Raw genomic sequence first — 24,286 nt, 5'->3', positions numbered from 1 at the left:
TTATAGGAGAGACCTATCAAGATTTGAATGCGTGTCCTTCTTTCCACAAATGTGCATAGCATGCTTGCAGCGTGTATTTTGAAATTCCATAGAAAACACATTATGTTAATACATTGGTTGCATTTGAATGGATCCTGTAATCCAGAATGTTCTTCAATTCTGGGACCAGAACTTAAAGAACTGTAGCATATCTTATAGGAAGTCTTTTCCGAGAAATTGGATATATTTACAAAAATTATTTAGCAGATTGGTTTCCTTTGACTAGGCAATTACTAACCTACTTTTATTCCATCCATTTAAGTTGACCACCAGAATTCAGATGAAGTGTAATGACTGGATTTGAATGATCTTTATGTACACCTTCTGCGAGTTTTCTGTTAAAAAAAACTCTGTAAGTTACAGTTTCTATAGCAGCGAGGCATGTTCCCTGGAAGTCGTTACTTAGATCTAAACAAATGAATGCAAACATAGTTGTAGTTAAATCAAGCCAATTTCAAACTTGTAGTTAAAATTACCGAGATAAGAGTATCAATAAATGGTTTTAAAATGTTTTAACTTATAAATATATGTTTTGATATTAACTTAGAACAATACAAAGGCAGACTTTTAAAAAGGAAATCTGTTTCTATCAGATTATGCACATTTAAACAATAAGTGGCTCAGGCAAAATAAGTCATTTTAATGTCATCTGTGATAGATTTTCTTTGACAGCTACTGTAAATTACAATTACACTGCTTCTCCCTGCACTTGAAAGTAAGCATTGCAATAAATTATCTTTTATTTCAATCCATCATGTCTGCCTTTCAGAAACAGAGCACCTTAAATAAAAGTTCAGCTCTATTGTAAGAAAAATATAGTAATTTGTGATAGTTTGAAACTAAAAATGTACCTTTCTTTAAGGAGAAAGCCCTAAATTGTGGGCTTTCAAAAAATATTACTAATTACACTTCATCGTTCATTGTCATTAGAGGGAATCCCTGAACTTGTGTATTCTCTTAAGTCTAGAGCTGCTGCTTAAGGAAAATAGTTTAAATTCTCCCGGGAGCATTATGTAATCAACTGGGTAAACCGTTGTGACACTGTTGGAAAAATCCATAATCCAACATATAGGTTCCAAAGTCGGGTTGCATCTATTTTGGCAAAATTATGCCCTTTCCACCTCGATCAGTGCTGATTAACAGGACAAACGGGTTACATTTGGCGAGGCGTCCCCCTTCAGTGCTTCTGAATCAGAAATAAAACTGAACGTCTTTGTGCATTTGTTTGTTAGCAGTTGCTTCCTGTCTCTCAGGTTCTGTAACCATGGTTTGGTTCCCTGCCACACACTTGATTCCCACTACCACCACACACACCCTCACCTTGTGTTACGTCTCTTCTGAGAATTACGCAATTTTGCATTTGACAGTTGTGAGCCTTGCCGTTTCTAAATGAGCACCTTTCTTACCCATTCCCTTTAAAAACAAAACAAAAAAACCATGTATTTTTTGCCTCTGTTATTCCCTCAACACGAGATTAGTAATACACATCTAGCAAACCTGCAGAGATGCGCAGTTATGCAAAACGTAAAAGAAGGTGGAATTCTGTAAACTCGGAGGACGGAAGGATAGGGCTCATCAGAGCTTAACAAGGGACTATAGACTTCCGTCCAGGAGAGACGGGTTTCTGTGCAGAACTCCTAGCACAGCTGTGTAAACTGGAGTCAGAACACTTGCTCTGCTTTTTTCATCATAAAGCTAGTTTGCGCAGTCCTTTCACTTGGGTGCGAAGGTGGGCTCTTAATTTTCCTAGTTCTGTGCTTCCATGGAGGAACATGCCATGCGAACTGGTGGCTCATAGCTGTCGTCAGCTTTGTTACCGTAGCAGCAATCCTCCCCCCCCAAAAAAAAAAAAATTAGCTGCAAATATAGGAACTTTTGCTAACTCCACTGTCATAGATACGGTTAGCATGTGCTGTTTCTGCATGTACCCAAGCAACCTTGAGACTCTTCACGTGGGCAGAAAACGTACTGCGTGGCCTGGCATAAACTTCATAAGATGCTTGCAGTGCAGAGTGTACAAGTTCCATGTGCTTCAGGTGTGTGTGTGTCAAGTATGTTTCTCCCTTGCAATGAAAACCTTGGGCCAACAATGCCTTGGCTCACATCGCAGCCATCTCCGAAAGGATAGTAGGCTAGGCTAGGCTTTAGGTCAAGACTAAGTGAAAATAGATTCAAAGGGTAACATGCATTCTGCTGTAGCGCTCTGTAAGAGAGCTATTATTTTCGTAGGCGGAAGGGTATTTAAAATCTGCAAAGAGTGACATCATACTATACCATTTCCGAATCAGGAGTTGGGGCAGCCACATATATGAAAGCTTATCCTATGTGTAAAGCTGATGTTTTAGGGTGGAGTTTGCCATACATCCAGATTTTCTCGGACATTACCGGGATTCCAAAGGCAGAAATAACGTCCGGGGGGTGTTTCTGAAATGTGACAATTTGTCCTGGCTCTTAGGCAAGTCAATTGAAAAAGCTCAACTACTTTCGGATTTTCCTTAAAAAACAACTTTCCGGGCGTCCTGGTTTTTACTTTCTGAAATATGGCAACCCTAGCTATTCTAGGAAGAAGTCTTCTAGACAAAGTTCCCCCCCTACAATGTAACATTCAGTTCAATCTCTCTAAAGGGGTGCTTGCATAGAAACAGTGTGCTGAAAATCTTGAGGTGGTGTGGTTGAAGGAGACAGTTGGTCCAAGTTTGCAGGCTTGAATTGCCCTTTTGCACTCCTTGCTTCAGAGGAAAGGTCTTGCGTATCCAAGTGGTTCAAATCCATTTCCTAACTGTTGTCCTCTTCCATTCTCCCAAGTCTGCCCCACAATATTCAGGCTTTCTCAGTTGGAAAAACATTGAGTCCATAACAGAATCGGAGCACCAGATCTTTTTGTGTTCTCCCAGGCCACAAGCACCTTCTCTCCCTGCTTTATTGACTAATCTTCTCCTAGCAGCTACTTTTTATTTCAGCCGAGAAAAGAAGGCAAGGAGGTAATTGTGAATCTTTGTCACTACCTACTTCAGTCGAGATTTCTTTCACCCGGTTCATTGTTGAGGGGTTACAAGTTCAGCATCTCTTCCCAAAGTTTTCCTTCAAAACACATTTGTCACTCGCACCTTGAACATCTAGACTCCGGTGGCTCGCTAGGGTCACACAAAATTTTGCAGGAAGAAAAAGCTTTCTGGGGCATAGCTTTTTCGTCATTTGACTTTCAAGCCCCAAACCAATCTTCCTGACGCCATCCCAGGAGAAACATTTTGGAGAAAGCTCTCGTCCTTCCTCTTTCTGTGGCACATCAAAGACACTTGCTGTCACTTTTCCTTTTACTGGATCCCAAGTGGAGAAAGGGGGGATGGTTGGCCTTTTATCTTTCAACCTCTCCTCTCTTGTCGTCACTGCAGATGGGTGAATCTGCTAGTTTTGTTTTCTCTCTGTTTCTCATTTCCTCCATCTTTTCGTACAGATTTGGTACGATTTTTGCAACAGTTTGTGAATTCGAAAAGAAAGAAAGAAATAAAAAGTGCTCACAGAAACGTGTCAGCATTTCAATCCACATTCCTCCTAATACACACATTTTTCTTTGTTTGGAGAACCACATCCAAAAATTCATGTGTTCATGTATTGTTAGTATATATTTTTCAGGAAGCATGAATTAAACAGGATTGCACTAAAAGGCGAACAGAAGCAAACTGTCTCCCATCCCTAGTTGTCACTTATGCCTAGAACACAGAGCAGTGCGCAATGCGTAGCACTGGATTTCAAAGTGTACTGTGAGAGGCCTTTTTCCCACACTTGTAGCTCTACAGCTCTGCCTCTCCCCGATGATGAGTTGTTATTATTATTATTATTATTATTATTATTATTATTATTATTATCATCATCATCATCATCTTTAAATGCTGGCTTTCGCGTGTCCACTAACTGACAAAAGGGCCTTGGGGCCTAATGTACATTAAAAAATAGTTGGGTTTTGTCCTAGGAAATTTGGGTCCAGTTTATCCATGCTATTACTGGTTGGCTTTGGGTAAATAAATGGCTTTTAGCATCTATTCCAACATCTGCAAAATCGGAAAAAGCTAAGCATTTTGCAGGACTAGGCTTACAAAGTGCCATTGTATCTTTATGAAGCACCCTAATGCCAGAGCCATCGGCAAAACTGTGTGCAAAAAAATTATTGAAGTGCAAAGTCATGAATGGAGGAAAATGCAGAAGAAACCTAGTTTGCGCTGTTGATTAGCTTAAACAGACACTGGCCTTTGAAATACTGTAAATGTTAAATTCAGTTGAATTTTGCAGTGCCTTCTTTCTAAAAGGAGAGGTGCTGGATGATTTGTATAGTCATCTCTGCCTACCACCTACATTTATTTGTGTTTAAAAAACGATTGGTTGCCTTGATATAGGAGTATGCAAAGTGATAACACAACACAAAATAAAAATAAAAGAAGCTAAGGTTAAAAAAAACCAGGAGGAGCTATCTAGAAATTTACTGCACCATCATTTTTTTAAAAAATTGGTTGGCGAAGTTGCTTGGCAGGCACCTCTATAAGAAAGATGCTCTATGACATGGAGCACATTGGGCACACTGCAAGATCTAATTTCTTTATAAGCTATGGAACATGAGATGTGGTCCTTCCTAAAAAGACCAAAGAGTCCAAAGAAGTCCTTAGGCAAGAAAGTGCTCTTACAGACTGGTCCAGGCATCCCCAAACTTCGGCCCTCCAGATGTTTTGGACTACAGTTCCCATCTTCCCTGACCACTGGTCCTGTTAGCTAGGGATCATGGGAGTTGTAGGCCAAAACATCTGGCGGGCCGCAGTTTGGGGATGCCTGGACTGGTCCATCAGCAGGTCTACATCCTGCCGAGTTACGAAGTACAACTCCTTATCAGAAGTTACGATATCATATCAAAGCATCTTATTTCAAATAGCATCGTGCCCAGAACTCCAGTATGATATGAAGCAGGAAACAACTCAATGACTTTGCTCACACAACCCTCCTGGGACAACTATTCAACCTTGGCTTTAAGATCTGTGTGGATGGAGATATCGCCACACCTTTAAGCCAACCTCTGCTGCTGCAACCACTACTCTTATGGACATAAGGCTCTTTATTCATGTCCGGTTTAAATCTTTTTACCTGCAATTTGGGCTCATCATTTTTTGTCTTGTGCGGTTACAGTAGACAAAGAGCTGCTGACCCTGATTCTGCTTAATTAAGGCAACTTTTCTATCTGACCATAGTTCTCAAAAGAGGCACGATAATGAATTTTCTGCCATGAAATGGATGGTAGGCAATTTACGAGCACAGTAGCCAGGAGTGGTTTGAAGATTGATTATGGTGTGTTTATAAAGGTTGGGATTCAGTTACATTGCTGTGTGAGCGGAACGAGGTCCACTCGTGCAAAAGAGGTTGCCCCTTCTCCTCTCCCCCAAGCCCCCCATACCTCTAAATATGTTCTGGGAGTTTGAGGGGGGGGACTAAGAACAGGTGTAGTGGGTGGGTGGGGAGTCTTATTGCGTGGCCAGACCTTGTTCCCTACAGATAGATAGATAGATAGATAGATAGATAGATAGATAGATAGATAGACAGACAGACAGACAGACAGACAGACAGACAGACAGACAGATAGATGATAGATAGATAGATAGATAGATAGATAGATAGATAGATAGATAGATGTCTTTATTCGGCTATGAGCCCACAACTGTTCCCTACACTTATACCCCACTTAGCACTATGGTGAATTCCACCGATTGAATTGTACTAAGTTGTCTCCTTAGTACTGTACAAGAAATATCTACCTATGCCAGGGGTCTGTCTTGCCCTCTCTTCCCATATTCCTCCACCTGCACACATCTGTTCTGTGTTACCACCACCACCCAATACTCCAGAGCAGATTTGGGCCACACACCACAAGGGCAGAAAGAAGAGTAAGCCCTGACTTCACGCTAATAGGACAACTTGTTTGGATGCTCCCATAGATGGGGAAGGATCCAGTGCCAACACGGACACGGTGCCTGCAAGTGGACTCCCATAGGCTCAATAGCCCTTGTTTTCTCCCCCCACCACATATACACTTGTGCACAGGCAACATGCCCAGAAATTCCTTCAGACGCCATGTCGGAGAATAAAGAAGGATTGTGGCTCTGTAGAAGCTGGTGGGAATTTTCTGCCTTTAGTACAGGCACAGTAGGATTAGACTATGTCTAATGTAATATGTAATACTAGTGTATTTCAGCCCGTTCAATAACGGGCGCTAGAACATCCCGGGGTTCGGAGAAGCGCTTGCGCAGCGCTTCTCGGAACCCTGGGATCTGTCCTTGCTGTCGGCGGCAGGGGGAACAGGAACCTCTCCCCCAGCCGCCGACAGGAAGGACGCGGGACACAAACGCCTACCTCGCCGCCGCTGCTTCGCGGCCTCCCGCCGCTCCTCTCACGGGCCAGGGAGGGTTGTGAGGAGGAGGCCTCCGCCGGCCTCCACCCTCGCTTCCCTGACGTGCCCTGCAGTGAGGCGGTGTCCGGCCGGGAGCGGCGGTTGGAGGAGGCGGGGGGGAAGAGCACGTGCATGTGTGTGCGTCTTCTCTGCGTCCAGTCCCTGTGTCCCTGGGGCACATGCGCATTAGCGCACAAAACGGGACACAGGGAATCTGGACGCAGAGACACTTGTACTTTATTATATAGGATGCCCAAGGTCCAGGGTGACTAAGGTAAGATCAGTGGGTGACAGTTTTTTTCTACAGACCTTTCCCCCACTTCACCCTTTTGTTTTTGGTGGTATGCCCCCCCTTTTTGAGACAGCAGGGGTGCTGTCTTAATTACACATTAAGAATAAGCTAACAATAAACCCAGAATCTTTGGGCATACAGAGTATGGGGATGGTTTAACAGTGCGGTTTCTGTGCAAAGGTTGTCACACACCAGATTTCTCTATTCGGATTACATTTCCCTGGCAACCTTAAGCTTCCATTACTGCTGTTCTGTCAGTTAAATGACAGGCTAGCAATGACCTACGTGTCTTGGTCCGCCTGAGCCCAGTGCAGTTAAAGTTCTTAAGATGAATCCACTCTTGTCCCAAAATAAAATAATAATAAAAAAGATGGGGCGGTTTTGTTTGAATGCAAGTAACACCCAAAGAATTGGTCTGGGATAAGCATTTGTACAAACATTTGGAACCGAACTGCAAACTACAATAGAAGAAAAAAGATGAGTCAGATCTCATCTTTCCCACAGGGGAGAGCAGACAAGGATTGTTTTCTAAGGTAAGCCAAAGAGGGGAAATTTGTCCCTCTTCAGTCAGGTGTAATTTGCAGCACAGTTGCACAGCATGAGACCTCACTTAGGCAGATGCCCATCTCTCTATTGTCAGCGTAGATGCTGCATGGGATCTGCACCTCAGAAGTGTACTACACTGGTGGTTTGACTATTTATACATTAACTTCTGCTCACTGCTGGCTCGGAACCGGCTTGTAAAGTAGGCAAGCTCTTAGTGGTGGTTCTGTGGTCCATCAGAACCGTGTGTTGTTACTCTTGGGCTTTAGAGAACCTGAATTCATCTCTCTGGGGAGCTGTGAATAGGAATATGAACAACCCACCCATTGAGAGGATGGTTTTTAGAACCCAAAAGCTTCAGTTGGTAGGTCTCACAATGAAAAAGAAACTATTGGTTTTAATGCATTCCATGATCCCTTTAGGGACCCAGGTGGCGCTGTGGTTAAACCACTGAGCTTGCTGATCAGAAGGTCGGCGGTTCGAATCCCTGTGATGGGGTGAGCTCCCGTTGCTTGGTCCCAGCTCCTGCCAACCTAGCAGTTCGAAAGCACGTCAAAATGCAAGTAGATAAATAGGAACCGCTACAGCGGGAAGGTAAACGGCGTTTCCATGTGCTGCTCTGGTTTGCCAGAAGCAGCTTTGTCATGCTGGCCACATGACCTGGAAGCTATACGCCAGCTCCCTCGGCCAATAATGCGAGATGAGCGCGCAACCCCAGAGTTGGTCACGACTGGACCTAATGGTCAGGGGTCTCTTTACCTTTACGATCCCTTTAAGATGGGTTAATGGAGGGGTCATCATCCTTTTTCGGCCCATGGCATATTTGCAAATCAGAGAAACTGCCATGGTAAAGGTAAATGACCCCCGGACGGCTAGGTCCAGTCAAAGGCGACTATGGGATGTGGCTTTCATCTTGCTTTTCAGGCTGAGGGAGCTGGTGTTTGTCTACAGACAGCTTTCCGGGTCATGTGGCCAGCATGACTAAACCGCTACTGGTACACGGAGGACTATGAGAAGTGCCAGAGCGCACGGAAATGCCGTTTACCTTCCCGCTGCAGCTGTATCTGTTTATCTACTCGCGCTGGCGTGCTTTCGAACTTCTAGGTTGGCAGGAGCTGGGGCAGAGCAACAGGAGCTCACTCCGTCCACGGGGATTTGAACCTCCGACCTTCCGATCGGCAAGCCCAAGGGGCTCAGGGGTTTAGACCGCAGTGCCACCCATTCCTCTTAAACTCCCATGGATATCCTACACAGCCCACAACCATGCACACACTGCAACCTATTCTGTTGGTTGCAAAATTAGTAGTAGTAGTAGCAGTAGCAGTAGTAGTAGTAGTATACCGCCCTATACCTGTAGATCTAAGGGCGGTTCACAACATAAAATTCCAATATGAAAAACACAAAATACATGATAAAAATAAGAACAGAAACAAACCAGTAATCCCCCCTTCCACAACACATTTAAAAGGGTATCGGGTGTCAATCAGCCCAAGGCTTGGTTAAAGTGGCAAATAAAAATGGCCCTTGAATGCTTTATTTCAAGTCTAATCTCAGCAAACGGAAGGAGGGGACACGGTGGGCACCAGGAAAGACTTCTTTGAGTGCCTATGCACCCGTGGCCACCACTTTAGCCAACCCTGGCTTAGAGCCATTTGGCACTGAGCTCAGGAATGCTGACTTCCCAGCTGTTTTGTGGCTCACATCCTGAGTGCCCCGTGGTGAAAGACGCCTCAAAGAAATCTTCCTGCAGAAACCAACACTGAAAGCTACTAGAATGTTCGCCAAATGTCCGTGAAATCACAGCAGGAGATTAAAAAATGTGGTGTGTGTATGTTTGTTGTACCTACTCTTCCCTCATTGCCTATTCACATACCCTAATCACAACCCCCATTCTGCCATTTGTACACAGACAGCCCACATTATTCTCATACTCTTGTGTCTAATAGCTTCTCACCAATACAATAGTTGTAGCTCCTTGTGTGTCTTTATAGGACACACAGGCGCTGATGAGCTAATGGCAAATTCCATATATTTTACGTTTTTTAAAACAGCATTTTCATAGCGTTTTTTAAAAATCTGTGTAGATCCAGCCTATATCTGTTTCCAACAACAGAATACAGCCCCACCTGTAAGTTCTTCGTGCTAGCAGCTTAGCTTGTTAGCAGCCAGTAAGGAGCATTATTGGCATGTGGTACAATTATGTCTGCTCATTGTTTTGTTTTACTGTGAGCCACTTTGAGCTCAGTGTTGTTCAGAAAAGCAGAATACAAATACTAAGTCAAAACATATAAGCATTCTGTTACATCACAGACCTTCAGGCAGTAACAAGGCATAGGGCAGGCATCCCCAAACTTCAGCCCTCCAGATGTTTTGGACTACAATTCCCACCTTCCCCAACCACTGGTCCTGTTAGCTAGGGATCATGGGAGTTGTAGGCTAAAACATCTGGAGGGCCTCAGTTTGGGGATGCCTGGCATAGGGCATCTTTGCAATGAAATAATACCAGACTTCTGTCTTGCAGCCAATAGGGAGATTTGTGTGGTTTTACCTCCAGTGTATGTTGACTTTGGGTTTTTCTGGGGGAGGCCAGATTTGTTAGGCTATAATATGTAGTGATTGGAAAACCACAGCTTGCAGAAATCTGGCTTCTACCTAACTCTTAAAGGATACAGGATAAAGGATGAAGTCTAAAAGCATTTTCAGCCTCCCAACCCACATGAAAACTCCTCTGTATTTGGTAACTGTAAGGGAATCTGTGACGAGGCAGAGGCGTTTGCATATTTGTGACAAATTTGTCTGAACAGAGTGAGAGTAATGCTTCCTGTCGAGACAAATTGGTTTTATTTATTAAAGATGCTGAAACAGTTGTTGAGAAGGGCAGTGAAGAAAAGTAAACCCAAGCAGCAGCAGCAGCAAAAAGGTCCAACGTTTGAAGAACATGTGTCCTCCAGAGCTGCATTTCTGCTCCGAAAATCCACCCCCCCCCAAAAAAAATAGTGCAGCCTTAGTCTACATTTTAGATATCGAAACCCCATGCTTCATCTGCCTTCCACAGCTCCCTTTCCACTTGTCTTCTGCCCTTGCACTTTCCTTTCTTCATGTCTCCACTTCCCATTGTTTCTTTCACTCCACGCTTTCCTGACTATTTTGTCTCTTTCTCCAGTGCTCCTCTCCCCTCTTCTCCCATTGGAAGCCTGCTCTGATCTTAAAATGTTGTGAGACTTTTCCAGATCTCCTCCCCACAGAATCTTTTCCCCTCTGCCCTTCATGCTGTTGTCTCCTTCTCTTTGCTCAGTTTCTTGTTCATTGCCTGCTTTGCACATGCCTACTCAGCCAGCTTGTCTCTGAGCTCCCAGCTTCCCTACTTCCTGAGATTTCTTCCCAGTTCTCACCCTGCCACACAAAACGTCTCCTATCCCTGGGGCGGCCAGTGCGTGGTTTAATCCCAGCCAAACTAGCGACCTTCCCTTCCTTCATAGAAGCAGAACTGCAAACATGGACAGCTTTGCTCTCCCAGCATCTTGAAGGTTTGTAAACAATATTCCATGCTATCACACTGGCTCAGCCAATCAGTATCAGATGCTTCACTGGCAGAAACACAATGCAGTATGGATGTGCAATATACTGGTATTGTTGTCATCTTTCACAATATTACATCCAATAGTATCAAATGTCTGCTGTTCTGAATGGGCATTTCAGACATGCATTAGAAACTCTGCCCAAATGAATGGATTACACATTTACGTCCTTAGATCTTCTGACTAGTGATGTTGATTAGAAGCCCATGCTTTAGCCAGCTGTTTTGCTTTGGTTGATTTAAATTGTGTGTGTGTGTGTGTGTGTGTGTGTGTGTTTCAGACAACAGATTATATTTTGAATGAAAATACAATGTTGGGGAATTAAAAAAAAATACATTTAATTTTTTCTTTTAACAAAATAATAAAAATGTGCACCCCACACCCCTGAGACATATTCCATTATAACTATCCAACCTCCAAAAATTTCAACACCTCTTGTGATGGCTTGACCCCTTTCTGTTTTAACAGTACAAATTCTACAAATACCTTCCATATCTCCTCAAAATAATTTCTCCTGCATATCCCCCATCTTACCTTAATAGTGCATGTTAATTTATCATTACTAGCTATATTCCACATCTCTTTATGCAATTCTTTATACAATTCTTCCATTTTATATTCATCTTGCACTTCCTAGCTATCTTAACTCACACAGCTGTCAATAAATTTGTGAGCAAGTCCTCAATAGCCTGCGAACCTTCCACCCCCATTGTAAATTGATAACAATGCTAGGTACCTCTGGACCTTTAACCCAGTGATTTCTGTTATCTCCTTAAACACCCTTTGCCAAAATATATATATATACATATTTACACCCCCACCACATGTGAACATAAGTCCCCTTCGACATAGCACCGAATATTCCTTGTTTATTTGATTTAATCTTACTGGTGGTTAAATACCATCTCCATACTAACTTACAGTAATTTTCTTTTTTCCTTATAGGCAACATTTTCTAAGTGTATTTTTCTTTTATCCCCCCCCCCAAGCTTTTACCTGCCTTGTCTCTTTTTTCCCCCACACCTCTTTTAATTGATCCATTTCTACTAATATTTTATCAATTTTGCTGGTTTCCCCTTTTATAACTATATTTTCTTCATTATCCCCCCTTTTTATAATCTCCCCACCCCCCTAAATTTTGTATATTCTTTGCATTTCTTGTTTTCCTTTCACCATTTCTTTGTCCATTGCTCCAGTTGTATAACAGTTAAACAAAGTTATTTTACTTCCTGGTAGAGCTCCTCTTACTTATCATTTGCTTCTCCTTTTCTCCACCCATTCCTTTATTTTCAGTATTTTCTTCTCTTTCGCTTCTTTTTCAATTTCCTTTTTTAAAATTTACTGGGGGGGGGGACTTCTGTTGCTGCTTCAGAGTAAAGCATGAAAAAAGACAGTCTCCATTAGTGTCTCAAGATAAGCAGCAAGAAAAATTCAGGCAAATTCAGGCAATATAAAAAAATTGATTAAATTATTTTGGCACCAGCAAGCACACACTTGGCGAAAAGCAGAGAGATATACAAAGGCTTGGTGCTTGGGGGGGGGGGGAGAGAGAGAAATAATGAATTGCTTGTTCTTATCTCTTTTTTTCTGTTCGTTTTTATGTGTTAAGTGAGAAAACTGTTAACTTCCTAGCTTCTCATTTCTACTGCTCTTTTCGGTGACTCTGGTGAAACCATTGTGTTTTTTTTAAAAAAAAATCACCTCTCAAATCCTAGTGAGATTTTTTTTAAAAAAGAAAAATCTTTTAACTTCCATGTTCCTGCTTCTTTGTGTCATTACTTAACTCCCTGTGAGTATTTAGGAGATCCATAAAGACATTTGAGCTATCATACATTTGAGATCTATACTCTGCTGTGTTCCAGAATCAAACAAAATACTGTAATAGCTAAAGATTTTTTTTTGTTGTTGGTGTGGTAGGCAAGCAGTAGCTAATCTATAGGGCCTGTTCAAAAAAAAAAAAAGAAATCCATTCAAGGTGTTATCTGTGAGCAACATTAAAAGTTATTGACCTAGTTTTTCACTCTTCCACTTTCCAGCTCTGGGGTGCCATTCACTGTAATGGCAGCGCTATTGTAGTGGCAGCACATTCTTGAGCAATGGGGTAAATGTGTGGGCAGATGCAACAAAAGCTGCATGTAAATAGACCCAGAGGAAGGAACCAAGTCCTCACCTTTACGGGCAGATAGGGTGATTTATTTGAAATCACACCGGCAAGTATAGTCAACTTTTTTCCCAAAATAAAATAAATGTAGCTTCTTTAAATGCCTCGACCCTTGGGCTTCTGCTAAGCTCATAAACTGTGTGGAAATCAAAGTCCCTGTGTGAGAGACAGTGAAGGGGAAATCTCAAAGGGTGAGAGGCTGGGAGAAGAGAGGGGCACCCCCAGGTGAAAGCAGGAAGGACCCCCCCCTTTTCTGAATGGGACAAAAGTTAAGATATGTTTGTGAGAGAGGATCCTGTATTTTTCTATCTCTTCTATCTTTTCTTTGTTCTTTTATTCTCTTATTTTTGGGTGTGTGTAACTAGCTTGTCTTTTATTGCACTGTGAAAAGTGTTACTGAATATATACAATGGTACCTTGGTTTTCTAATGTCTCCATTGACGAACATTTCGGAACTCGAATGCCAAAAACCCGGAAGTAAGTGCTTCCATTTTCGAACACACCTCGGAAGTTGAACACCTTCCGCTGAGTGTTTCTCAATTAAATTTGCAGACTGCCCTTTGCACCTTGGTTTTTGAACGTTTCAGAACTCAAACGGTCTTCCGGAATGAATTACGTTCCAAAACTGAGGTACCACTGTGTGTGTGTGTGTGTGTGTGTGTGTGTGTGTGTGTGTGTGTTATCACATGCCACTGCAAATAACACAGGATGATGGCTCTGTTAAGAGAGGTCATTGCAACATTTCCACATCAAAAGTATATACGTGGCAGAATTTATGAATGCAGTCTCTCATGCCTTCCATATACACACTGACATATTACTGTGCTCATTTCAAGAGCAAAAGGTAAAGATAAAGGACCCCTGGATGGTTATGTCCAGTCAAAAGCGACTATGGGGTTGTGGCGCTCATCTTGCTTTCAGGCCGAGGGAGCCGGCATTCGTCCACAGACATGTGGCCAGCATGACTAAACCGCTACTGGCACAACGGAACACCGTGACGGAAACCAGAGCACACAGAAACACAGTTTACCTTCCTGCCACAGTGGTACCCATTTATCTACTTGCACTGGCATGCTCTCGAATTGCTAGGTTGGCAGAAGCTGGGAGCTCACGCCGTTGTGCAGATTTGAACTGCCAACCTTCCGATCGGCAGGCCCAAGAGGCTCAGTGGTTTAGACCACAGCACCACCCACCTCCATGTTGTAGAAAACTACAACAGCCATTTGTTGTCTCTAAGGTGATGTAATGCACCTAAGTGAGGCTTTTGTGGAACAGGAATTGGAGCAAGTGGGACCTTAAACTTTCATCCAATCCACTTTCATTCCATGTGATTCCCTTTTAAGTGGTGGTGGTGTTCTTAAATTCCAGGAAGAGTGCCTAAAGAGTCTTCTGACTGAAGACCTCCGTCTCTGTTCCGCAAAACACGTCAGCCATCTGCCATGTATAAAAATTTCTTCTTCTTCTTCTTTGGCGATCACTCGTAGCCGAGTAAGATTGTCTTCCATAAACACGGTTTTGTTTTTTTATAAAATATTGTTTATATAAAATATTTTATATTGTTTATAAAAATAGGGAAATGTGAAAATATATTTCACACTGATTAGGCACTGCAGCCCAAACACTGAAATGAAAAGGGGACAGCAGCAAGCTCTGGGGATCCTTGAGTTTTGCAGAACTATTTAAAAATCATTTTTTAAAAATAGCAAAATAGTCCTCCTCTACCCCTTCCCCTAAAAACACAATATAATGGAGCAAGGAGTCAATTGGTCTGGCTTGAACTCTGAAATGAAGCACTCCTGTTACAAGGTGAGAATGTACTGCAACATTTCATCTATGTTCTATGGCCAGATTAAATACCCTTTGATGCCGTATGTTTCACTTCCAAGAGCCATGCTTATTTCAGATGCTTCTCTTGAACTAACGGCATTTGCCATTCATTACTCATTTTACTCCCAGCCTGTTATAATGGACAATATAAGTTCACCCAGGTACCCAATATAAAAGATCCCTCAAACCACCGTCACTGAACTGGGTTTTTTGTGGGTTGTACCTTGTATCTTAATGCTGTGGAAACTGAAGCTCGTTAGCAAATTGCCAGCCTGTGCAAATTCTGTCCTACTCTGGGAAAATATTGACCTTTTCTATTTAAAAAAATACAGTGGTCCCTCAGGTTACAAACACTTTGGGTTACAAACGCTTCAGGTTACAGACTCCACTAACCCAGAAGTAGTACCTCGGGTTAAGAACTTTGCTTCAGGATGAGAACAGAAATCGTGCGGCAGCAGCGGGAGGCCCCATTAGCTAAAGTGGTACCTCAGGTTAGGAACACTCTCAGGTTAAGAACGGGCCTCCGGAACGAATTAAGTTCTTAACCAGAGGTACCACTGTATATTAATTTACCGGTGTTAACTGCGCATGTAAACTTGGCCGTTTAAAAGTGCTTTGGAATGCAACCTAAAGGTTTTGTCCACTCGGCAATTGTGGTGGCTGCAATATAGCCCTGTGTTGCATTTCTGTCCAAACGCATTAAAATGGCATCTGAGGAGAGAGGTGCTCAACCATGTCTATTTTCTGTGATGACGGCCTTCGGGGAGAATAACAATTTGGTTTTTATTAATATCAGGTGTACTTCTCAGAGTCGAAAGAGCTTGCTTGGGGAGGGGCAATGACTTCGTTTTAAGGCAGGCTCCTTTGTGTGTTGAAGGGTACACATTAAGTCTCCAATTAAAAGGATCTCGGCAGAGCCTGGAGAGCTGGCTGCTGAGCTAGATGGAACCAATGGGCCGACTCAGTATAAGGGAGCATCACATAGGAGGCTATCAAAATAGCTTTTTTTTTTCCTCCCGATATGTGCCTAGATTTGTAGAATAAATGATTTGGGGTTTGTCTTTCAGCTTAGCACTAATGCTCACACTGATCTGATGCTTGGTGGAACTTTAAAAAGCATTGCCTGCTTAGTTACCCTATGCCAGTCCCATGATAAATACAGTGGTACCTCGCAAGACGAAATTAATTCGTTCCACGAGTCTTTTCGTGTTGCGATAATTTCATCTTGCGAAGCACGGTTTCCCATAGGAATGCATTGAAATTCAATTCATGCGTTCCTATGGGGGGGAGCACAAAAAAAGGGTGCCGACTCACCCGCCATGGCCAGAAGTTTTTCAGGGGGAAGCAGGAGGAGGGCCAGGGAGAGGCTCCCTCCCTCCTTCCCCAGCGGCTGGACCCTCGCACCCAACCAGACAGACAGCCCGTTCGTGCGCAGGCGGCTTAAGGTGAGTGAGGGGGGATCTGGCTGCTGCGGAAGCCAGGTGATGGCAGCGGCGGAAACGCGAGGCAGGCGGGCTCTCGGTCTGACTTTCTCCTCATGGCTTCATCTTGCGAAGTTTTCTATGGCACGGCCATAGAAAACTTCTTCTTGCGAGTCTGCCAAAAAATCGCAAAACGTTTTCGTCTTGCGATTTTTTCGTGCCGCGAGGCGTTCGTCTAGCGAGGTACCACTGTACAAAACTTTGCTTTTAAAGGGTTGTCTTGTTTTTTAGTACCAGGATTACCCTGTGAAAGGAAGATTCCTCTCTTGTCTTCCAAAGCTAACCACTGAAGTTACCCACCTTATTGTGTCTTCCTGGGGCAGAGAGCTTTTTATGGGAGGCCATGATCTTTTTAAAGACAGTGTTTGCTATTCCGTAGGTGAGCACTTGGGAAGCACCCAGCCACATGAGAAATGTGGCAGAATTGTTACATTGCTCAAAGAATGTAGTTTAAGCCGCACTGAACTTGCAGCACTGAATTTTACTGAACCGAGGGAAGTCCGTAATGGGTTAATTGAAACAAGCATGAATATGTATCTGAAGAGATTGAAAGTTTGATTCATTCTTTGAATTCTGGAGTGTCTTTTTCTTTCCTATTAAATGCTTTCACTTTTCCTCTCCTTTAAAGCCATATAGCCCGTCAGAATGATTTACGAGTTTGCCCCTACTTTGTTGGGCATGGGATAGGATCTTACTTCCACGGCCACCCGGAAGTTTGGCATCATGGTAAGAATGATCCATCCATCATCGGTTCATGAGCCTCGCACTTGAGTGTTCACATGCAGGAGATGTGCTCCTCCTTTCCAGCTTAAAAAAGAAGGAGGGGAATGCAAGTGGGAAATAGTCTTAAAACAGCCAGTGTGGTGACCTCCAAATGTTGTTGGACTACAACTCCCATTAGCCCCAATTAGCATGGCCAGTAGCCATGAATGATGGATGCTGTAGTCCAACCACATTACCTAAGAGGGAAAGCTTAAGTCTGCACTCGTCACGTCCGGCACAGTTGCCCCAAGCCTGCATGTATCAAAAGACACTGGGGATTATTTGCAGAGGTGTTCTTGGAGAGTAGTCTAAGACCCTTGAGCCCTGCCTCTTTTATGCTGGCCCCTATATCTCCTACCCTTCCCTGCCCTTATTTGTATTCATGTTTGTTTTGCATATAGGGACTTCCAGCCCCGCTCCAAAGCTCGGCGCCTGCGAGACCCCAGCCACCAGCCACCTTAATATGATCAGAAAGACCTGGTCTTGCATCGATACATATAAATTAGCATGTGCACATTTTCATCATGGGTGTGTACCCTGAATCTTTTAAAATATCTAGCAGCACCCCTGGCTGAGCGAAACTGTTAAAATTACAACAGCAACAAAACACAAACCCCTGGCGCATTACTGATTTCAACAGTTTCCAGAGTTGCATTTTGTTTGCTGTTCTCCCCACCTCCAAACAGACTCCAGTTCCCATCAGCCACAGCCAACATAATCAGTAGCCAGGGATTATGGGAGTTTTGTGGTGCATAACATCTGATTTCTGAGTATCCCCCCCCCTACTTTGTTGGTCATGGGATAGGATCTTACTTCCACGGCCACCCGGAAGTTTGACATCTCCGTAAGAAGGCCTTTCCATTAGCTACCCCTGCTTTAGACTGGAGGGATATCTACTGTTGGGAGTTAGTTTGGTTGTGGGGGTGTGTGGTGTGAGGTGTCTGGTTCTTTTAACATTTTGACATGTTGCAAGACTATAGTGCAGCATGGTCAACATGCCTTCCAGATAATTGTTTGATTACAACTCTCATCAGCCCTAGCCACCATGACCAATGACTAGGAATTGGAAGTCCAATAACACTGGGGCTACCCCAAGACTCACAACCTTCTGGGAAACGTGGGCTGAAGGATTTTCTTATGTATAAAGACATCACGATCTGTTACTGCACTGAAACTGCTCAGTCGGCTTTAGCATCCCCATCTATCGTGCTAAACAGGCTGGGGAGGAGAGTTTGCAGAGACGTGTTGAATTCCCGGTGACCACAGCATCAAGGGAGGACTTTGGGATCACAGCTTTTGTGTTGTCCTTTGGAGGCTGTGTCCATTGTGTTTAAGTGAAAGCTGTGGCAGGCTGACATTTCGAAGGCAGTGTATTTAGCCTCCATTTCTGCAGATAGGACTTGAGTGTTTTGGTTGCAAACGGGGAGCCTCTCCTGGAGTGCCAAGCTGGAGTGCTTTTGCTCTCCCTGATGCATCTGCTGAAATAAGCTGCTGCTTACAAAAGTTCGTGCTGCAACCAATCTATTGTTGGCATCTGTCTGTCTCGAGAGACAATGGAGTGCACCTCCAGGAGTGAAATCAGACCACTGTGTTAGCAGCACCAAAGTGACCTCCTCGGGGCACAAGCCTGGGCAGTGTGCATAGAGGTCCTGAGCTACCCAGAGAACAAGACTCCCCTCTCAGCCTCACTGATGTGGTCCAGAGGAAAGCAGAGCAATAGGTTTGGCACCAGCTTGGCTGCAGGGGTTGCCAGAAGGAGGCATACAAACCACCACCCAACTATCTTAGGGACTCCACTCTCGATTTGGGCAAGGTTTCCTCCTTAGCCTTTTCTTCTCTGGAAGAAGGCAGGAGAGGTTTAGGATCAGAATGTTCCTTCCCCTAGGTGGGCTGCCTTCCCAGCCCCATCTGCCCCTTACTTCCCTCTCCAGCACATGCAGAAACTGCCTTCTTGCCCATTGGATCCACCATGGGCTAAGTTCGCCCTTAACACTGGGCTCTCTGAAATTAGAGTGGAGCTTTGAAGATAATCTGAATTGATCCCTGCCCAGTACCATTTGACAAATAAGAACCAGGATTTAGGGTCCAGGTCCATCCCCCCAGTAAGCTCTGCTTCCTGTAGCTATTGCCCTTAGAATCATAAGAGTTGGAAGAGGCCCCTTGACTTTTTTAGCTGAACTGAGAACGGACAACACAATATTTTCCAAGGTACCATTTGTGAGATTCTTACTGACATTGGGGTGAGTAGTGGAGGAAGAAGCAGATCAGAAGCTCCAACTTTTCTTTGATGCAGAGTGACACTCACTTCCTTTGTTGTGGTCTCCCCTCCAAATAGAATTGTGGAATCAACTTTGTACAGCAGCAAAACCATGCCCAGGGCTCAGTGTTGTTGATAAAAGTCAACTCCTGGCAATCGCCCCAACCTCACCCTTTTAGTTACATAGGCACTTGGAAAGCAAAGAACTAGGACAGAAGTGGGCAGGGGTGGGGGCTAGGAGGGGAAGCCGGGATTCAACCCTCACAATCCAAATTGATATCACACACAGAGATACAAACAAAGGGAGAAGACAATTCCATGTTCCAGCATTTTTACACATTGCTCCAAAGCAGGTCCTATTGTTTTACATACTTCCAGCTGAAGGTGCTGAGGGAGAAGCCAGGTGTCCGTACAATGGGAACCTACTCCAGATGCATTTTGGATCATGGATGTTGGACTTCAGATCCCATAAGCCATGACCATTGGGGCTGTGCTGATGAGAGCTACAATATCTGGAGGGCTCCATGTTGGCTACCCCTGTTGTTAGTGCCTCCTTATAATTCAGAAAGGCTTCTGTTTGCTTTTGCTTTAAGGGAAACAAAACTTAGCCATTGGACAACGATTGCTTTTGATTTGATTTGATTTTTTTAAAAGAAAAAAAATCAAAGTGTTTCTCCACCTTCAGTTTAAAATAATAATAATTCTGAAACACGGTGGGCAGGGGGGTTTAAATTAAAAACTCAGAGAGTTGCAAAACAGCCTGAATTTATTTTCTTCCCTATCTTCTCCCTCCCACCCTCCACCTCTTTCTGCATCACTGATATCCACCAGCTAACGGGGGTTAACTCTGCCTTTGATGACCAGGGTAACAAACCGCGTCCAAGGGTTGCAACAACTACTGCAGGCTCGAATTGGGCTGCAATGTCTCGAATTGGGAATGATTCGCTGTATGGGCAGGATTGCTAACGGAGAGCGATTTGGACCTTTTTGAGGAATGGGTGAGGTGTGCTTCGTTTTCAGGCCACCGATACCTCAAATACTAAAAAGAAACTGCTCCCCAGAAAGGATTTCAGATACACTCTACTGAGGGCGGATGCGCAATTTCCCCCTTGTAATTGAAACGCTTTTTATTTCCCACTCCACAGAGAACGAAAGCGATTTGTTAATGCAAGAGGGCATGGCGTTCACAATAGGTTAGTTGCGGTTTGTATGGAAAAGGGGAGCCACCTTCTATTCTATTCGGATTGACTCAAAATCGCCAGGTTTTTGTTTTTGTTTTAAACGGGATTCGGTACCTTCCCCTGGCCCGGGTCTGCATAGCTTGCTTCTTTGTACTGGGTATATATTTTTTTTTAATTCCACCTCTCCCCACCCTCCAGTTTTAGCCCCGATCCAGCCAGAGTGAGTTTCTACCAGTCACAACTGCTGTAGCACCCTCGGAGCCTCTTACTGTTATCGATGTGCGCGCATTAATCCTCGGAAGTAAAACGAAGTTTACTCAGCGCGTTGCTCCCCTGCCCATATAGAACCGCAGAACTGTAGAGTTAGAAAGGGGTTCCACAGGATCATCCAGCCCAACCCCCCTGCAATGCAGGAATCTCAACTCCTTAAAAACCCTCCCAAGAAGGAGAGTCCACCACCACCACCTCCGGAGGGAGTCCCTTCCCTATCCCTAGATGAGTGTTTGCCCTCCCAACAGCCCTGCAGGGTGGGTCGTTTCGATGGAAGTGCGTGGATTAAATCAAGCGGGGGAGAGAGAGAGGAGGGGAAGAGATGGAAATTCCTCAGTCCATCAAAATGACAGATGTGACCTGCGCTTTGGCAAGCCACGCGGTTTGAGGAGCTGAGTTTGCCGCAAGAGCACAATCTAAAAAGTCTCTGTGCATGTGTGTGTGCCCCCCCAAAATGCAATGTTAATCACCCTTCTTTCTCTCTCTGGGAACGATTATGCCCTTTACTGTAGACCCAGGAGCTGCTGCTCCCTCGTTTTGAGCTCTGAGTAGCCAGGCAGCAGCCCTCGCCTTGGCGACTGAGCTTCATCCTAAATACCAATCATAGGGGGCGAAGGGGGGGGGAAATGTGTTCCGCGCTCACGGCGCGCCTAAATGGCGCGGCAATTAGAGGAAAATAAGAAAATTGTTGTTTTGCTGATTTAATGAACATTTTAAAGCCTGCTCTTAAAGGGAAAAAAACAACAACTAATATTTCTATCCTATCTGCTGTTTGGAGGAGAGTGGCTGGTGCTTTGGCTGTTATGATCCATGGGGATCTTAATTAAAGCTTGATTAAAATGCCCTTCTTCGCACTTTAAAAACAGAAGAGACCCAAGTTCAAGCCTGAAGGTTGCCACTTTCTCCTCTTCAGTTCAGGGGCTGCTTTCTTTGGTTTTATTTTTAGGCTGTTTCCAATGAGGTGGGGGACGGGGGACGCACAGTAAAAATAAAATATCGGGCCTTTTGCCTGGATCCGGAATAGATTTGCCTTGCAGGCCAGTGGACAAACTCTTATCTCGTTTCTGTTTTATTTTTGCTACGTGGCAGAACCAATCCTCATGGAAGGATCTTTCGAATTTAAAATCCTAAAGGACAAATGGACCGCAGTATCCGTGGACAATAAAAGGTGCCTACTTTTCTTTTTAAAAAAGTTGTAGTTTGTTGTTTAGCTTTAAATCGGTTTTTTCTCTCTCTCTGGCTAGGGGAAAGAGCGGGAGTTGCCTCCTTGAGTGGTTTTCTTTCGAAATTATATCTCTCCACCAGTAAATAAAGCTCGGTTACTCTTTGCCCCCTTGGGCACTTACTGCGTCTGCCTGTGTGTTTCAGATCGGCCCAGTTCGAGCACACCGTCGTTATTACTTCGAGAGGAGCAGAAATCCTGACCCAAGTAGCTGGGGAGACTTAAGGCGCAGCTGGGCACGCGTGGCCAGGATAACACGCCGGGCAGAGCAAGGGAGGAGGAGGAGGAGCGCGAGGAAAGCGCCTCAACTTGGAAATGGCTCCAGGGGAGCCTCAAGAGGAGACGCTCCAACGCATCGGATTTATTTCCTAGATCAGGCCCAACGAGCTAGTGGAATCTGGCGAGGCCAGAGGGAAAGTTGCCCTGGGGAACGGTCCCTAAAAGACAAGAAAGGAGGCGGGGGAAGAAGAAGAAGAAGAAGATTCTCATTTCTCTTCCAGCAGAAAGATGCTGAACAAAGACGCAGAGCGCAGCGCCTCAATTTCCCAAATGCAATCGAGCAACGCGCTCCTTTGCTCAAAGAGCCGAACTCTACAGCAAGATTTTCCCCAGCACCCTCCATATTTTTCTCGTTCTTAAATTAATTTAACTTCTTGGCACTGTAACGTCTCCTCCCGGCTCCTTCGCTCCCTTAGCTCTGGCGTTTGGCAGCTGTGACATCTAAACTCGGGTTGGGTGGGTATGTATGTATGTATATCTCGCGTTTCTTCCAGGTTTTGGGTTATCTTCTTCGTGTTTCCAGAGTTTGACATCCGTAGCGGGTCTGTACAGGCACTCTCCAAGGGAGAAAGGTGTAAAACCACTTTCCGGAAAGAAGAACAACAAAAATACAACAACTTTAAAACAAAACAAGCGCCTTTGTTCTTGTAGACGCGTTCTTGGTACAACAATCGCTTTTTGGGATTCTTTCATTGCTTTCAAAAAAGTGCTGTGACTTTTTAAAAACGATTTATAAAACGTTCACCGATTATTTTTTTACCCCAAATATTTGAAAGCAGCTCTCTCTGCTTGCCTTATTGTGGGGAGGTGGGTGAGGGCTAATAATCCTACCTTTTCCTAGCTTTTAGGTGGGGAATTGGTCTAGTAAACGTACATTTTTCCTCCTTTTCAGTTTTGCTTTTAGGAAGACATTGTGTTTTGCCTTCGGTGTGTGTGTGTGTGTGTGTGTGTGTGTGTGTGTTTGCACAGGGCGGCCTTCTGCTCCCAGATGGGCAGCCTCAGCATGCTGGGAAGAGATTTGTTTATTTGTATTGGGTAGGTTGGCTGGGGAGGGATGGGGAAGGGAGAATGGGGAGGGGGGAAGAGACTGTCCTCTGATCTGCCCGCCTCAGAATCAAATCTCCAGCTGCCCCCAAACCCCAAGCTGAGAGCCCAAAGGAGGAAGGAAGGGGTTTGATGATCTGCAATTAGGTGCTTCCTAATCACGCCGCCTGAATGCAGAAAAGGAAGCGTTTTGAGATTCAAATCGGGTTCCAAAAAAAGGCGAGAGAAGGGTGCTTTGACGGCTGACACACACCCGCTTCGAGGATCAAGCGCTCCCCTGGACTGTCCTGGCTGGCAGCCCTCGGGAGATGAAAAAGGCTCTCCAAGAGGGCTCTCTCCCGGCACATATGCACACACGCGCGCTGCCCAGCCAGACTAGGGCGCACAGCAGCCTTTGCTGCCTGCCGGAGAGGTGCGGGCGCCAGCTCCGCTGCCCTTTCAAAGGCGGCGTGTGCGCGGCTGTGTGTGGTGGCCGCGGGGAGGCCGGGGATATTTCCGCTGTGGTTTTGTTTGGGTGTTTGCTGCTGCCTGAGTCCTTGCAAAGTGACAGCTTTTATTTTCCTTTTGCAATGGGCTGGAGTTTTATGGCAGCTTGGAACTCTTTTGAGAGAGAGAGAGAGAGAGAATGAATATTGGGTGTGGAACCTTGGCGAGGCATTTGCAAACCAAAAAATAAGAGGAAATAACAACAGTACCCCGCCAATCTGTCTGGGTTGCCCCAGCCACTCTGGGCGGCTTCCAACATATATAAAAACATAATAAAACAGTAAACATTAAAAGCTTCCCTATACAGGGCTGTCTTTACCGACCAAACACCACTTCCCACGACTCCTTAAATTGGAGCTTCAAGCCCAAGTGAGACCTTCCAAGCTCTAAAAATATTAACTCGAGTTGATTTGCCGCCGCCAGACTAAACGAGCAAGCCT

At 44.5% G+C, this 24,286-nt stretch overlaps 1 protein-coding gene across 3 annotated transcripts in view; it reads left to right on the top strand.

Moving 5' to 3' along the window:
* Positions 1-23,324, top strand: part of METAP1D (methionyl aminopeptidase type 1D, mitochondrial) — a 102,239-nt gene extending 78,915 nt beyond the window's left edge. For all 3 annotated transcript variants that reach the window (XM_035135296.2, XM_035135303.2, XM_060281118.1), the window contains 4 exons: positions 16,974-17,071; positions 20,510-20,557; positions 21,905-21,983; positions 22,184-23,324. In XM_035135296.2, coding sequence (XP_034991187.2) covers positions 16,974-17,071; positions 20,510-20,557; positions 21,905-21,983; positions 22,184-22,262 — 304 coding nt within the window. In that variant the 3' untranslated portion in view covers positions 22,263-23,324. The remainder of the gene's footprint in view (positions 1-16,973; positions 17,072-20,509; positions 20,558-21,904; positions 21,984-22,183) is intronic.
* The last annotated feature ends 962 nt before the right edge of the window (positions 23,325-24,286 follow it).

The sequence above is a fragment of the Zootoca vivipara genome, chromosome 1 (genome assembly GCF_963506605.1).
Source record: "Zootoca vivipara chromosome 1, rZooViv1.1, whole genome shotgun sequence".
In the NCBI taxonomy this organism is placed as follows: domain Eukaryota; kingdom Metazoa; phylum Chordata; class Lepidosauria; order Squamata; family Lacertidae; genus Zootoca; species Zootoca vivipara.
This window is presented reverse-complemented; position numbering and strand designations above follow the sequence as displayed.